Source organism: Mesoplodon densirostris, chromosome X (genome assembly GCF_025265405.1).
Source record: "Mesoplodon densirostris isolate mMesDen1 chromosome X, mMesDen1 primary haplotype, whole genome shotgun sequence".
NCBI lineage: Eukaryota > Metazoa > Chordata > Mammalia > Artiodactyla > Ziphiidae > Mesoplodon > Mesoplodon densirostris.
Genome location: NC_082681.1, coordinates 96,049,186 through 96,062,955, shown reverse-complemented (window position 1 = coordinate 96,062,955; position 13,770 = coordinate 96,049,186). Strand labels below are relative to the sequence as shown.

The following is a 13,770-nucleotide window of genomic DNA, read 5'->3' as shown; positions in this document are numbered from 1 at the left end:
TGCACCTGTGTCCACTGTTTCCACCATTTCCACCTCAGCATCTGAGGCTTGCACACAAACTTGATTTCTCGGCCTCTGCTATCCTGGGGCCTTCATGGGTACTCGTAGACCTTGTTCACTGTATCCCCCTGCCCCCCACCATTACACCTCCTGACTCCAGACATTGCTGTCCCTTTCTTCACCACCACAGCTCCTGGATCCCCTTGCTACCTAATTTGCACAAGGTTTGAGAACAGCTTCTTCATCAAGGACCCATGTTTTCTGGTTGCATCTTAGTTCCCCACACATGCCATTTCACTGCTCTATCATTTTTGTCTACCATTATAACACCAGGGCTCAGTGGGCAAGGGTTGGGTCACTGCACTGAGCCCCCTGCACCCAGCAGGCACAAAGGACAGGGTGGGACAAGGTTGCTTCCTCTTGTCTCTGCCTAGAACTACTTACCATCAGGCATTCAACAAACATTTGTTGACTGCTTACTGTGTGTCAGGCTCTATTGTGGGTGTTGGAGACAGCAACAGATAAAAAAGATCCCTGTCCTGGGGTGGGTTGTGTGTGTGTGTGTGTGTGCATGCGCGTGTGCGCATACTTATGTTTTGCTGGGGCAAGACCCAGACTAGACAATAAACACAGTAAGTAAGTTGTATGTTAGAAGTTGATCAGTGCAGTTCAGAGGATCTGTAGAGCCAGGTCTGGGGAATGATGGGGGTGGTGCAGGTAGGCAATTTTAAAAAGGGGAGTCAGGGAAGGCTTCATGAAGAAGGTGACACTGAAACAAGGACTTGGAAAAAGGTGAGGCAAGTGGATATCTGGGGAAAGAGCACTCCAGGCAAAGGGAACAGCAAGTGCAAAGTCCCTGAGGCTGGACTGTGCCTGCTTCATTCAGGAACAGCTAGGATACTAGTACGACTGGAGCCGAGTGAGAAGGCTAAGAGATGAGGTCTGGGAAGTGATGGACGCGATCATCTATCCCGAGGTGGACTTTTGTTTTTGTCAAATATTTCCACTCCCGACATGCTCCGGTAAATCCTCGTTTATATGAACTGGTGTGACCAAGGGTACCGTAAGGGGAAGCCCAGAAGAGGTGGGGAAGCTGGCTTTGGACTGGGGTGCCGTGTAAAGATGTTCCAGATGGCCTGCCGGACGGAGTCTGCTGCCATTTAAACTGGGCTTGGTGATAGTGTAGGAGTTTTGCAGGCAGAGAGGGGTGAGGGATTAGGTTGGTTTGTCAGTGCTTGACACACAACAGGCGCCCAATAAATAAAATGAAAAACCCGGAGAGCCCAGGAGGTGAGGCAGGGGGAACCACGGGCGGGGCTCCGGCGGGCCAGAAGAGGTAGTTGAGAGGTGTCAGTAAAACCCAATTTAGGGTGCAAATCCTCGCGTGAGGCGGAAAAGAGCCCCGCTTCCAGCCCAAAGTCCCAAGCATGCGTAGTAATGCACTCGCCCCTGTAAAGGTCCGTCTTTCCCTTCAGCCTAGGCTCCACCCCGTGAGCTTCGCTGATGGAGATGGGAGGGGTTAAAGGCGGGACGAAATTCGATTGAAAGATCTTTTGACCAATCACCTTGCGAGGCATTCGACCCATGGTTGGGAACAAAAAGGAAGCCCTGCCCCCTCGACGGTGAAACCAATGAAAACCTGGCAGAGGCGTGGCCGGGGCAGCGAAATCACGCCTCTCCAGCCAGGCCACGCCCTTTATTCTTGCTCTGCTTCACCCCAGGGAGCAAATCCGATTGGATGGGCGACAATCTCAAAGGGCGGGGCCGCACACATTCACAGTGGGAATGAGCTCGCGTTTGGGGAGGATCAGCTGGGCGGGGCTAGACTCTGTCCTAGCTAAGGTGGTAGAGGCCAGTGATTCTCCAGGCCGCTTCTTCTAGAAAAGTCATCTTCTCGCGAACCTTTAAAGTCCCTGCCTCCGGAGGCACCTCAAGGGACTAGGACTGACTGCCTCATCTTTTTCCTCCTTCCCAAAGTCCCGTTTGCTATCATGGGGATGTACCAAGTGAGACGGAGTAGGGGGACCGAGTGGTGACCGGCACGCTGGTCACTGGCTGCTGCCCACTTCAGCGTTAGCAAACTTCTAGCAAGATCGGAACTGAGTACTAAACAACCTCTACACTTCCCCCCTGGCGCCATTCCAGGGCCGGCGCCACATTCCCCAGTGGGCACGCAATGGCCGCGCCCCCTCCCGCTGCGGACGGGTCTTTTGGTACATGCAGTCCGAGGTGAGTCCCCTCCCTATCACTTCACCCGTTCCAGCGCGTGCGTGCGCATGCGCGGAGCGCGGCGCGCGCAGAGGTTGAGCCCTTGGCTGTTCGGCTCTGGGGTCCGCCGCGTCTCCGCGAGCAGTCGGCTCTGAACCGCGAACCGCCGTGAGCTCTCGGATTCTAGCCGGCGCCAGCGAGCCCAGGGGCATCGCCCGCAGCGGCCAAGCTCATGGCCGGCTGAGCGGGACGCCGCCTCCGCCTCAGCCACCGCCGCCGCCGCCGCCTCCTCCTCCTCAGCCGGCGGCGGCCCGGGCCCAGCAGCCATGGCCGAAGACTACTGGGACGGGCGCCTGCGGCGAACAGGAGGAGAAGGAGGTCGCGCGGCCTCAGCCCGGGCCGCCGCCCCAGGCGCCGCCGCGCCGGTCCCGCGGCGTTGAGGTTGCTCGCGCGCCCCCGCCGGTGAGCGCGTCCACGAGGCGTGGGGCGGGGGCTGCCTTTCCTCCTACAGAGCCAACCCAGACCCCGGGCGTTGCCGGGCTGCACTGCTGGCATGTGCCCCCTCCCCCAGCGAGTTTCCCAGAATGCGCCGGGCCGGGGGTCATTTGGGGCCTTCCTGACCTTGGCCCCGCCCTGGGCCTGGTCTGGGAGCTGGGGATGGGAAGTACTGTGGGTGCTATTGGGGAGCAGGGTAATCGAAGGAACAGAGGGTGTGTAAATGGGTGGCAGAGTGGTGAAAGACTCGAGGTTTGCTAACGGGGGCCTGAGCTGTGGAGGGGTCGGAGCATGTGGTGATAAGTCTCACCGCTGTGTAAGGTTTTGAGGCCCAGTGTGTGCTAACGGAGGGGCGGTGCAGGGCGATGGAGGGACCTGAGGATGTATAACAAGGGAGAGGACGTCGGAGGAGTGCTGAGATATGCAAATGGGGTTACAGCTGTAGAAAGTCCCCGTGTGTGTTACTGGGGGATAAGGTGGTAGAGGTACCAGAAGGTGTGCCAGTAGGATCGGGGTTCTGAGGCCCTGTGTGTGGTAAGGGGGTGTGTGTGTCAAGATGGTGTTAATAGTGTGTACTTGTCCACGACGGACTGCGGGGTGTGAGGGTGCAGAGTGTGCTCATGGAGGACAGGGTAAGTGGAAGAACTCCAGTGTTGAGAGGGTACTAATGGAGGTCATAGCTCTCGAGGGTATGTGCATATGATAATAAAGATCTGGGTAGTATGAGGCCCAGTATGTGCTAATGGGGGCAGAGTAGTGGAAGACCTGAGCTTGTGCTAATGGGTATCAGAGTTGTGGATATATGTGTGTGGGGGTTGGGGGGTTGGTGGTGAGGGAAGTATCTAAGCACTGTAAGAGGTTCAGTGTATTAGGGATCAAGATGGTGTGAGATCAGTGTGTGTGGGTCCATGAGGTCAAGGGATGTGAGACTCTAGGACCCCCTAAGAAGGAGCAGGGTAATATGTGAAGTTCTAGTGATTACTAATGTGGATTTAGAGTCATGGAGGCGCTTAAATATTTGCCAATGGGGGGAGAGTCAGAGCAGTATGAGGTCTGGAATACGCTAACGAGCGTCTGAACATTCTGAAGACAGTGTGTTCTTGGGGGACTGAGGTGCATTGAGGTTCCAGGGAGTGCTAATGGAGGGTAGAGCTGTGGAGGGGATCTTGTGTACAATAAGGAAGATCAGGGCTGTGAAGGGATCCAGTTGTCAACCAGGGGTTATAGCTGTGGAGGAGTTGAAACAAAGAGAAATAAAGGACAGGAGCGTGTGACGGTCCAGGTGTGCTAAAGTGGATTAGCGCCATGGAGGGCTGAAGTGTGTTAATGGGGTTCTGGGCTGAATGAAGATCTGTGTGCGCTAATGAGGGTCATGCCATTATAGAACAGCGTGTTTGTGTGTCCCTGGGGACTAGGGCTGAGTACAGGTTCAGGGTGTGGTAATGGGGAGGCACTGTGAGGCCCGGTGTGTGCTAATAGGGGTCAGGGTGAAGTGAAGGTCCAGCCTGTGCTGATGGGATATGGGGGGACAGGGTAGTGGGAGGACCAGAATATGTGTTAGTGGTGATCATAGCTGTGGAGGGATCTGAGTGTGGGCAAAAACAGGTCAGGGATCGGCAAGGTTCACTTTGTGTTCATGGGATTCAGGGTAGTGTGAAGGTCCAGTGAGTGCTAATGTGGGTTACCCTCTACTGCTGTAGAGGGTCCCAAGTGCATGTTAATAGGGGTCAGAATCACGTTGGGGGAACAGTGAGTGCTGTGGAGAAGATAACAGGCAGCATGTGGTGCTAAGAGTTAACGTAGAGGGGCCAGTGGTGTGCTAACAGAGCTTAGTGCTCTGCTGAGGCTTTGTGTGCTGACGGGGGTTAGAGATAAATAGGGAAATTGCGGTGCGGATGGCAGTTACCGTGCAGAGAAGCCTTCTTGAGGGTCCAGTGTGCACTGAAGGAAGCAGGACACTGTGAGAGTCCAGTGTGTGCTTATGAGATGTGCCTGAACAGAATGAGGATGGTATGTTCCTATGGGAGTTAGTAAAGTGTGATGACTGTGTCCTCAGTGGTCGGTGTGACGTGAGGTGGTGAGTATCCTTGGGTGTGGAAGTATTCTGAGGATGGAAGCATCCCCTCAGGGGGTCAAGACGGACACGTGCCCTTTTCTGAGTGGGGTTGTGGATCCAGTTTCTTGCTCCTTCAGTATTCTAAAACCTAAAAATCTCAGAAAACTGAAATGATATTAAAAAGTTTTACTGCAGATTAACGTGCAAGTGTCTCTGTTCACAGGGCCCTGTCCAGGGGTCCCCCTGCTGGGGGCGTTGCATGATACACAGATTTTGTACCCCATCTTCTTAAAATCCCCCCAAAACGGAACTCTGGAATACGTCCAGCCCTTGGGGTTACCACTTAGAGGTCATGGACCCATGGCTCCTTCGGGTTCCTTCCTCATCCTCCGTCCAGCTCTACTTACAGTCCCCCCAGCTCCCCCATTCCCTGCCACGACAGGCAAAGCGGCTGGGTATCCATGCCATATGCACGTATGGAAAACAGTCTTTGGGGGCTAGCCATGCTTCACCTTCCTCAGCCTCAGGTCCAGTGTTCAGCCTCCCGGGTCAGGATTTATTTTGTTATCGTTATCTTGGGTTCTTTGGATGGACTTCGTCCTCTTTACTGGATCTTTCTGCTAGGCTGGCCTCTCTACCCCTTCTGGGGGTGATGAGCTCAGGCAGGCAGAAGTGGGGTATGGGGATCGCTAGGGTAAGCACCTGATTTCAAGGTAACAGATGACCCACTTCTCTCTTTCGAATCCAGCCCCAGCCTCATCCTCAACCTCCTATCTAGCTCCACTTCCCTTGGGCCCAGGGCCATCTTAGGCCCTGCTGTGAGTCCAGATGGTTCCTGGGCAAGGTCTTTCCCCCTCCTTGCTGGCCCAGGGCCCAGGAGGAAGCAGAATAAGGCTGGCCTAAGCCTTTTGGTGGCCCCGTTCCCTCTAGCAGCCCCATCTTCTTGCTGATACCAGTGTCCCTGGGCCACCTTGTCTGGGGTTGTTCATGAGTAGCAGGGACTCACCCTGCTCACCGTGACAGATGTTGGTCCTATAGGCCCTTAGCCCCCTACTTCATTAATTTCTTCCATGAGCACTTTTTGAGCATCTACTCTGTGTCAGTCACTGTTCCAGGTCCTCAGGATACAGCCGTGACCTAAACAGACATAAATCTACCCCAGCGGAGCTGATCTTCTAGTTATGGTGGTGAGGAGACAGACAGTAAAGAATAAAGAAACCAATAACAAGATGGTGTCATTTCTGAGGAGGTGATAAGTGCTGGGGGCGGGGGTGGTAATTGGCAAGGTGAGGGGGCTCAGAATGGTTGCGATTTTAAATAGGGTTATTCGATTTTAAATAGGGTTATTCGTGGTTATCTGTGAAAAAAAGGTGATATTTGAGCAATGGCCTGAAGGGGATGAGGGAGTGAGCTATTTTGAAATCTAGGGGAAGGGTCTTCTAAGTACCAGGAACAGCCACTGTAAAGGCCCTGAGGTGGGACTTTTGGGTGCGGTTGCAGAACAGCAACTATAGCAACGAGGGGGCGGTGAGGCCAGAGAGGTAATGGTGTGAATGGGGGGCCTTGTGGGCCACATTAAGGACTGAGATGTTTATTTGGGGTGATAAGGGACATGTGGTACTTCTCAAGTAGAGGAGAAATGTGACCTGGCTTGTAAAAATCTGGTAAAATCTGGGTTCAACCTGATGGAACCTTTCCAGCAGCTCTCAGGACAGATGGTAGACTTAGATCCCCCCGCAACCCCACCCAGTGGTTGGGCCTGGGCAGGACTCTCCCTCCCTCTCCCTGCACCCCTCACCTGGGTAGCCCAGTGGGGTAATCCTCTAGCCACCTTGACCATGGCTGCTGGGGGAGGCGGGAGGGTCCTTGTGGTCGCGGGGAGCGTTCCGCCTTGGCAGTCGGGGTGATGTGGGCTGGTGCCAGCGGAACATGCCATTCTGTGGGCGTGCCCGGGGCCGGGTCAGTGGTTCCGGCGTCCTGGGCGAGGCCCCCGCCACACCAATGTCTGGGTCCATCAGTGCTGCTGCACCCGAGAATGCCTCTGCTCCCACAGTGAGGGTGCCCCCATAGAGGCCAACACGCCACCAGTTGGGCCCTTTCCCTCAGCCAGCCACCCAAGCCTCAGTACCCAGGTGGGCTCCTTAGGAGCAGGGTGCCCTGGGGCTGGTCATCGTAGGTGGCAGGCACTGACAAGGGTCTCCATCCATGCCAGGTTTCCAGGAATCCTGAGTGGTCCCAGGACTCCACAGTGGTTGGGTGGGCACTGACACAGGTTCATGTCAGTGCACCTCACTGGGTTGTCATGGGTTTTAGGGGGCCCATGGGTGTCGGGCAGATGCTAATGTGGGACCCATTCGCACCCATACCCCCTGCGCAGGTCGCCATGGATCGGATGAAGAAGATCAAACGGCAGCTGTCAATGACACTCCGAGGGGGCCGAGGTGTAGATAAGACCAATGGTGCCCCTGAACAGATAGGCCTGGATGAGAGTGGCGGCGGCGGCGGCAGTGACCTTGGAGAGGGCCCCACACGTGCTGCCCCTGGTGAACCTCGCTCTGGACGGGGCCCACTCAGCTCTGCACCAGGTGGGTCCACTGACCATTCCCACTCCCAGACTGGTCCCAGGGGTGCTGCCTTCCAACTGAGTTCCTCTTAAACTTGCGTTATTTTCATTTTCCTTTCTCCATTTTCTCATCTCTGCCATCCTCTGTCAACACCCTCTCTCTATTGTCCATCTGTGTCCCTTTCCTTGGCTTTGTGCCCAGGCCTCAGCGGGGAGGAAGGGTGCCCCGCCGGCCACAGCTGCCCCAAGCCTCCCTCTGCCCTTCTCCTGCGCTCTGTGACAGCCCCCTCAGGCCTCCTGGCACCTGCCTGCCCTGGGCCTGCCTTCCCAGGGCATTTGGCTACTTCTGCTGCCAGCCCACTGGCTCTGGGCCAGCCGCAGTTTCAGCTCGCCGCTGACGCGGGGTGCTCCACTAGGTGACTATTGCCCTCCCGGTTCAACCTGTCTTGACCTGTGTGAACCTCCCTGGGCCTTCCCACCCTCTCCCTGAGGGACTCCAGGCTGCTCTGGGGGCCATGTGCATACCTGTGTGATGAGGGAATGTGTTACGGGAGGGTGGGGGGATTTGTCCTGGGGCTTCTGAGCCCACCCGGCCTGCCCTCCCCCTGTCCCCACTACCAGAGATTGTACACGAGGACTTGAAGATGGGGTCTGACGGGGAAAGTGACCAGGCTTCAGCCACGTCCTCGGATGAGGTGCAGTCACCAGTGAGGGTGCGCATGCGCAACCATCCTCCACGCAAGATCTCCACTGAGGTGCTGAACCCCCTGTCCGGGCAGTGGCGGGGCTGGAAAAGAGGGTCGGACCTGGGGAGTTGGAGCTCATGGTCCTGTTTCTCCCCCATCTTGCCTGCCAGGACATCAACAAGCGCCTATCACTACCAGCCGACATCCGGCTGCCCGAGGGCTACCTTGAGAAGCTGACCCTCAATAGCCCCATCTTCGACAAGCCCCTCAGCCGCCGCCTCCGCCGTGTCAGCCTGGTGAGCATCTTCTCTTCCTGTCTCCTCCTCTTCCTCCTCCCAGTCCCTTCCCCTGAGCTTACTTCAGCCTGCCTCCTTTGCCCCACAGTCTGAGATTGGCTTTGGGAAACTGGAGACCTACATCAAGCTGGACAAGCTGGGAGAGGTGAGAGACAGCCAGGAGGCCCATGGTAGGGCTGGGGGTCGGTGGGAACTCCCTGCAGCTTCATAGCTCGTCTCCTGTCACTCTTCCTCACATTCCAGGGTACCTATGCCACCGTCTACAAAGGCAAAAGCAAGCTCACAGACAACCTCGTGGCACTCAAGGAGATCAGACTGGAACACGAAGAGGGGGCGCCCTGCACCGCCATCCGGGAAGGTACAGGCCCCTTCTGATCTGCCCCAGGCTTCCCGGGCTCTCCCCATGGTGTGCGCGTGCACGCACACACACGCACACACACACCCATAGTGAGGACAGGGACTAGGGGTCCTAGGACTTCCCTCCTGACGTTCTGGGCTTCATGAGAAAGTGCCCATCACCCACATATCCAGATAATAAATCAGGGTAACCAGGAATCTTCCTGTGTGGAGAAGAGGCAGGTGAATTGTAAAGCAGGGTGCTTGCTTTGGTTCTGAGAATATCCCTGAAAGTGCTCACCAGTTTACTTGACACAATAGTTTCTAGTCAGAATTTCACATGGAATGAATCTGAATTGCATAGTAATTGAGTGTGCAAACTCATTTTCACACGAAGCTGCAGGTCTGTGTACTGAGGATTGGAGCAAGGGCGCTTTCCAGAAACCAAAAACTGGTTGTGAAAATCTAGTGTCACATAAGCCTGGGGCTGCAATCCCAGGTTTTTGCTCTATATACTCTTCTCTGAGCCTTAGTTTCCACATCTGGAACCTGGGGACACACCTTCTTCCTGGTATCAGGTGGGTTAGAGCCGGTGGCTGTGAGCCACCGCCCCAAGCCACCTGGGCTCGACCCGGTCTAGTCCTCCTCCTTGCCTCTGTTCTGAGGGTGGGCCCTGACTCTTCCCCTGTCCCACCCCCCTGCTTCCTGCAGTGTCCCTGCTCAAGGACCTCAAACACGCCAACATCGTCACGCTACACGACATTATTCACACGGAGAAGTCCCTCACCCTTGTCTTTGAGTACCTGGTAAGTTTGGGTGGCAGTGGGTCCTGGGGGGAGGTGGGGAGATGGCCAGGAGCCACAGGACGTGACCCTCTTTCCTCTACCTGCTCTTCTTTCCTCAGGACAAGGACCTGAAGCAGTACCTGGATGACTGTGGGAACGTCATCAACATGCACAATGTGAAAGTGGGTGTGGGGCAGGAAGCAGGGGCACAAGGGGGCCCCCCACTCACCCACTCCACCCCACAAATCTCCCAGAAACAGACTTTTCCCGTTTGGCTTTTTTGCTGGGAGCCCTTGGAGGGCATTGGGACCCTATCCTCTTTTGTGAGACAAGGCTCTGGGCTCAGTGCCTGTCTTTGGGAGGGGGAGCAGTGCCTGCTGGGGGTCAGGCTGCTGGATACTCTTTGACCTCTGCCTGCCGTTCCTGGGTCCCCAGCTGTTCCTGTTCCAGCTGCTCCGTGGCCTGGCCTACTGCCACCGGCAGAAGGTGCTACACCGAGACCTCAAGCCCCAGAACCTGCTCATCAATGAGAGAGGAGAGCTCAAGCTGGCCGACTTTGGTACCCCTGGCCTCTGCCTTCTTCCCAGTGATCCCCCAGCCTTACTCTCCCAGCCTCCCCCTTCCCCACAACCACCTAGTCTCAGTCCCTCCCCTTCAGCCCCTCCAGGCTTTGCTTAGGCTGCCCTCAGTCCTAACTGCATTCTCCCCAAGACTGCCCACAACCTCCTCAATCCCAGCTGCCCCTTCTCTCCACCTACCAGGCCTGGCCCGGGCCAAGTCAATTCCAACGAAGACCTACTCCAATGAGGTGGTAACACTGTGGTACCGGCCCCCCGACATCCTGCTCGGGTCCACGGACTACTCCACTCAGATTGACATGTGGTGAGTACAGGTCGAAGTGTGGCAGGGGCCACGCGGTGAAGGGGGGTGGCTTGGTCACAACAGCCAGCCGGCCAACTACCTCCGTATTCACTGTGCCCTCCCTGCTCAGGGGTGTGGGCTGCATCTTCTATGAGATGGCCACAGGCCGGCCCCTCTTCCCGGGCTCCACGGTGGAGGAACAGCTGCACTTCATCTTCCGCATCTTGGGTGAGGAGGCATGAGCCCTAGGAGCTGTGGGGACATGCAGGGAGGCCCTGTGAGATGTTTAGGATAACTCCACTTCCCCGCCAGGAACCCCAACTGAGGAGACATGGCCGGGCATCCTGTCCAATGAAGAGTTCAAGACATACAACTACCCCAAGTACCGAGCCGAGGCCCTTTTGAGCCATGCACCCCGGTGAGGCTGGTGGGTGGGTGGGTGTTAGGGACCAGAGTACCCAAACTGAGTTTAAAGCAGGTCCCCTTGTCCTTGTGGTAGACTTGACAGCGACGGGGCTGACCTCCTCACCAAGCTGCTGCAGGTGAGACGATCTTCCTGGGCCAGCCTTGGGGCCTAGCGGATTCCAGGTGTGGGGAAACAGGGAGCTACAGGGGCAGGGTCTGGGGCGGGGAGGAAGAGAAGCCTACTTGTTGAAAGTGTCAATACTCTCCCATCCCAACACACACACTCAGTTTGAAGGTCGCAATCGGATCTCCGCAGAAGATGCCATGAAACATCCATTCTTCCTCAGTCTGGGGGAACGGATCCACAAACTTCCTGACAGTGAGTGGAGCTGGGGAATGGACCAGCTGGTGGGGGGCTTTGGGGAACAGGACTGCTGCAGATAGCTGGGCAGGCTGTGTTGGGCTCTGGCTCTGCCACCTTGGGTGGGGCGGGGGGTATGCCCTTGTTCACGTGTGTGATGTGTTGTTCATTACAGAAGAGTTTTTTAGTTTTCAGTTCCTGGAAATTTTCAAACGTACATAAAAACCGATGGAACATCACTTTACCTTTTAACAAAAGTAAATGTTGTGAAATAGATACTGAGAAATGACAGATCATAAGCATATAGCACAATGAATTTTTACAAACTAAACACCCGGGTAACCGGCATACAGGTCGAGAAATAGGATGTGAGAAGCTCCCCTGAAGTGCCCTCTTTTCTCCTTCAGTTATTCCTGGCATCCCCTCTAAGAGTTGCCACTAGTTTGACTTCTAAAGCATAGATATGCTTTCCCCGTCCTTGTACCCTACAGAAATGGAGTCACGTGGCGTGTTCCGTTATGTCTGACTTTTTAAAACTTTTTAATATGGACGTTTTAAAGTTAGATATATTTATATATTAGACCAAATAATATGATGAGTCCCCAGGTACTCCAACAGGTGATCAACTCATGGCCAGACTGGTTTTATCTATAATCACTCTGATTATTTTGAATCAAGTCCCAGATACATCATTCATCTATAAACAATTGCAGCATGTATCTCTAAAATATTTTCTTAAGCGTAACAATAATACCATTATCACGCTAAAAGTTGATTGGATTAATCTCAATCAAATCCCAAACACCATCCATTGTCTAGACTTTACAGGTGGTAATCGCCGTATCACTGTCGCGCTTGACAAAGTTAATGATTTCTTGGTGTCATGTAATGGTCTATATTCCATTTTCCCTGGTTGTAGCTGGTTTGTGTGTGGGATTATTTGACGGATGAAAGTCAAGGCTCTCAAAGAAAAGGCAACTTTTTCTAATTTCCCTGATGGGGCCACATGGGAGGTGGTCCTGGGTGGCCTCATGGGTCATGCCCCACTCCTGTCTCTCCTCCACCCACAGCTACTTCCATATTTGCACTAAAGGAGATCCAGCTACAAAAGGAGGCCAGCATTCGGTCTTCGTCAATGCCTGACTCAGGTAAGTGTACTTGTGGCCCTCACCCTCTTCCCTGCCCCGTCCACCTACCTGCTTGCTCACCAACAGCCATCTGCTCTGCTTTCCCCTGCAGGCAGGCCAGCTTTCCGAGTGGTGGACACCGAGTTCTAAGCCACAGACCGAGGCCCCAGCAGGCAGCAGCTGGAGGGATGCCATACCCCTCACAGGGCAGCCCCCAACTGCATCATCCTCCCTGCTTGCTGCCTGCCTACCTGCCTGACTCATGCTCGCCTGCCCACATGTCCCCTGCTGCCTGTCTGAACACCCGACCATTGGCCTGTCGGCCCACCCATTGGCCTGTCTGCTGGGTGCTAACAAAGTTCTCATCGTTCCTTCGCCTGATCTGTCTGTCTGTCTGTGTGTCTCTCTCTCTTTCTGTCTCGGTAGTTGCCGGCGGACAGCATGGCCGTGCCAGCCTCCCACACTGAGGCCAGGCCTATACCCCTCCCCATCATGCCCCGCCCCCGCAGGACCACTACCCCACGGCAAGCCAGGGGTCTGGAGCTAGCCCAGGCTGGGGATCTCAACTCAGACAAGACACAGTGATGCCTTGGATCTGAGGCTCCCCTGTCTGCTTTCCTGCCTGCCCCACCTGCCTCATGTTGTGTGGGCCTTTTTCTTTTTGTTTGTTTCATTCATTGTTGTTTTTTAATTATTTTAAATGAGGTTTTCATTTTTTAAATGCAATATCTCTGTATACAGGCTGGCTGGGCCCCACCCACTGTGTGGCCCTCCCACAGTATTTTGTGCAATGAAGCCCCGCTCCCAGCCTTTCCATGGCAGGGACACAACCCCTATTCAAAACCCTGACCATCACCAGACCCTGGGGTCAGCTAAGGGAAAGCATGCCTCGACCACTCGCCTTCCGACCCCCACCTGCCATCCCCAGCTGCAGGGGGACTTGGGGACTACTGGAGACTCTCTGGGAGATAGATGAGGTGGGGGGTCCCCACTCTTTCCCTCCTGCAGTCCCATAGCAGGGGCCTCCTTCTCAGGGTCTCCCTAGCCCAGCCCTCCTGCCCCCGTCCCACTCGGTGCTGTTGAGTAGGGGCCCTGCCAGGAACTGACCAACTCGGCAAGGAGCCATAGTGTGTGTATGTGCACAGGCAGGGACAGAGGGGCACGTGGGGGGGGGGTGTGCCCAGGCGTTACCCCCTAACCCCTGGGGAAGATGAGGCAGGGCAGGGACAGTCTCTGGGGTCAGCCTCCAGATGGGTGGTTACCTCCCCTTCACTCTAAACCCTGGGGCCCTCGAATGGGGTGGGAGGGCAGGGGCCTTCCTAGGGGGGGTTTGGGAGGGGTGGGTTCCTGAATGCACCATAATCGCTGTATGAAATATTAAAAAGTCTAAAGTGAAAAACCTGATTGCAAATCCCTGTGGGGGTGGGCTCAACCCAGGGTGAGTACTGGGACCTTGGAGAATTCATACCTGGTCCCCATCGTCTAGAAGAGCACTGGGAGTGGGCCAGGGACGCGTCAGGACCATGAAAAGGGCGCCTGAGGGGTTGCACACAACGGTGGAACATCGAGTTGAAGCAGGCAGGGCAGGCTG

General features: G+C 55.5%; 1 protein-coding gene across 5 annotated transcripts; it reads left to right on the top strand.

Moving 5' to 3' along the window:
- The first annotated feature begins 1,833 nt into the window (after positions 1 to 1,833).
- On the top strand, positions 1,834 to 13,489 carry CDK16 (cyclin dependent kinase 16). 5 transcript variants are annotated; one of them, XM_060087441.1, is made up of 16 exons: positions 1,834 to 2,229; positions 7,137 to 7,344; positions 7,944 to 8,077; positions 8,179 to 8,304; positions 8,393 to 8,449; positions 8,548 to 8,662; positions 9,352 to 9,446; positions 9,545 to 9,607; positions 9,861 to 9,984; positions 10,187 to 10,307; positions 10,417 to 10,514; positions 10,599 to 10,704; positions 10,765 to 10,828; positions 10,980 to 11,070; positions 12,123 to 12,200; positions 12,606 to 13,489. In XM_060087441.1, exons 1-16 carry the CDS (start codon positions 2,218 to 2,220, stop codon positions 12,644 to 12,646), a joined length of 1,533 nt encoding a protein of 510 aa, XP_059943424.1. In that variant the 5' UTR covers positions 1,834 to 2,217; the 3' UTR covers positions 12,647 to 13,489. The 5 variants fall into 5 exon arrangements, with proteins under 5 accessions (XP_059943424.1, XP_059943427.1, XP_059943426.1 ...); XM_060087444.1 differs by lacking the exon at positions 12,606 to 13,489 and adding an exon at positions 12,292 to 12,560 and having other exon boundaries at positions 1,836 to 2,229; positions 10,786 to 10,828; XM_060087443.1 differs by lacking the exon at positions 1,834 to 2,229 and adding an exon at positions 2,306 to 2,670.
- Positions 13,490 to 13,770: the final 281 nt, after the last annotated feature.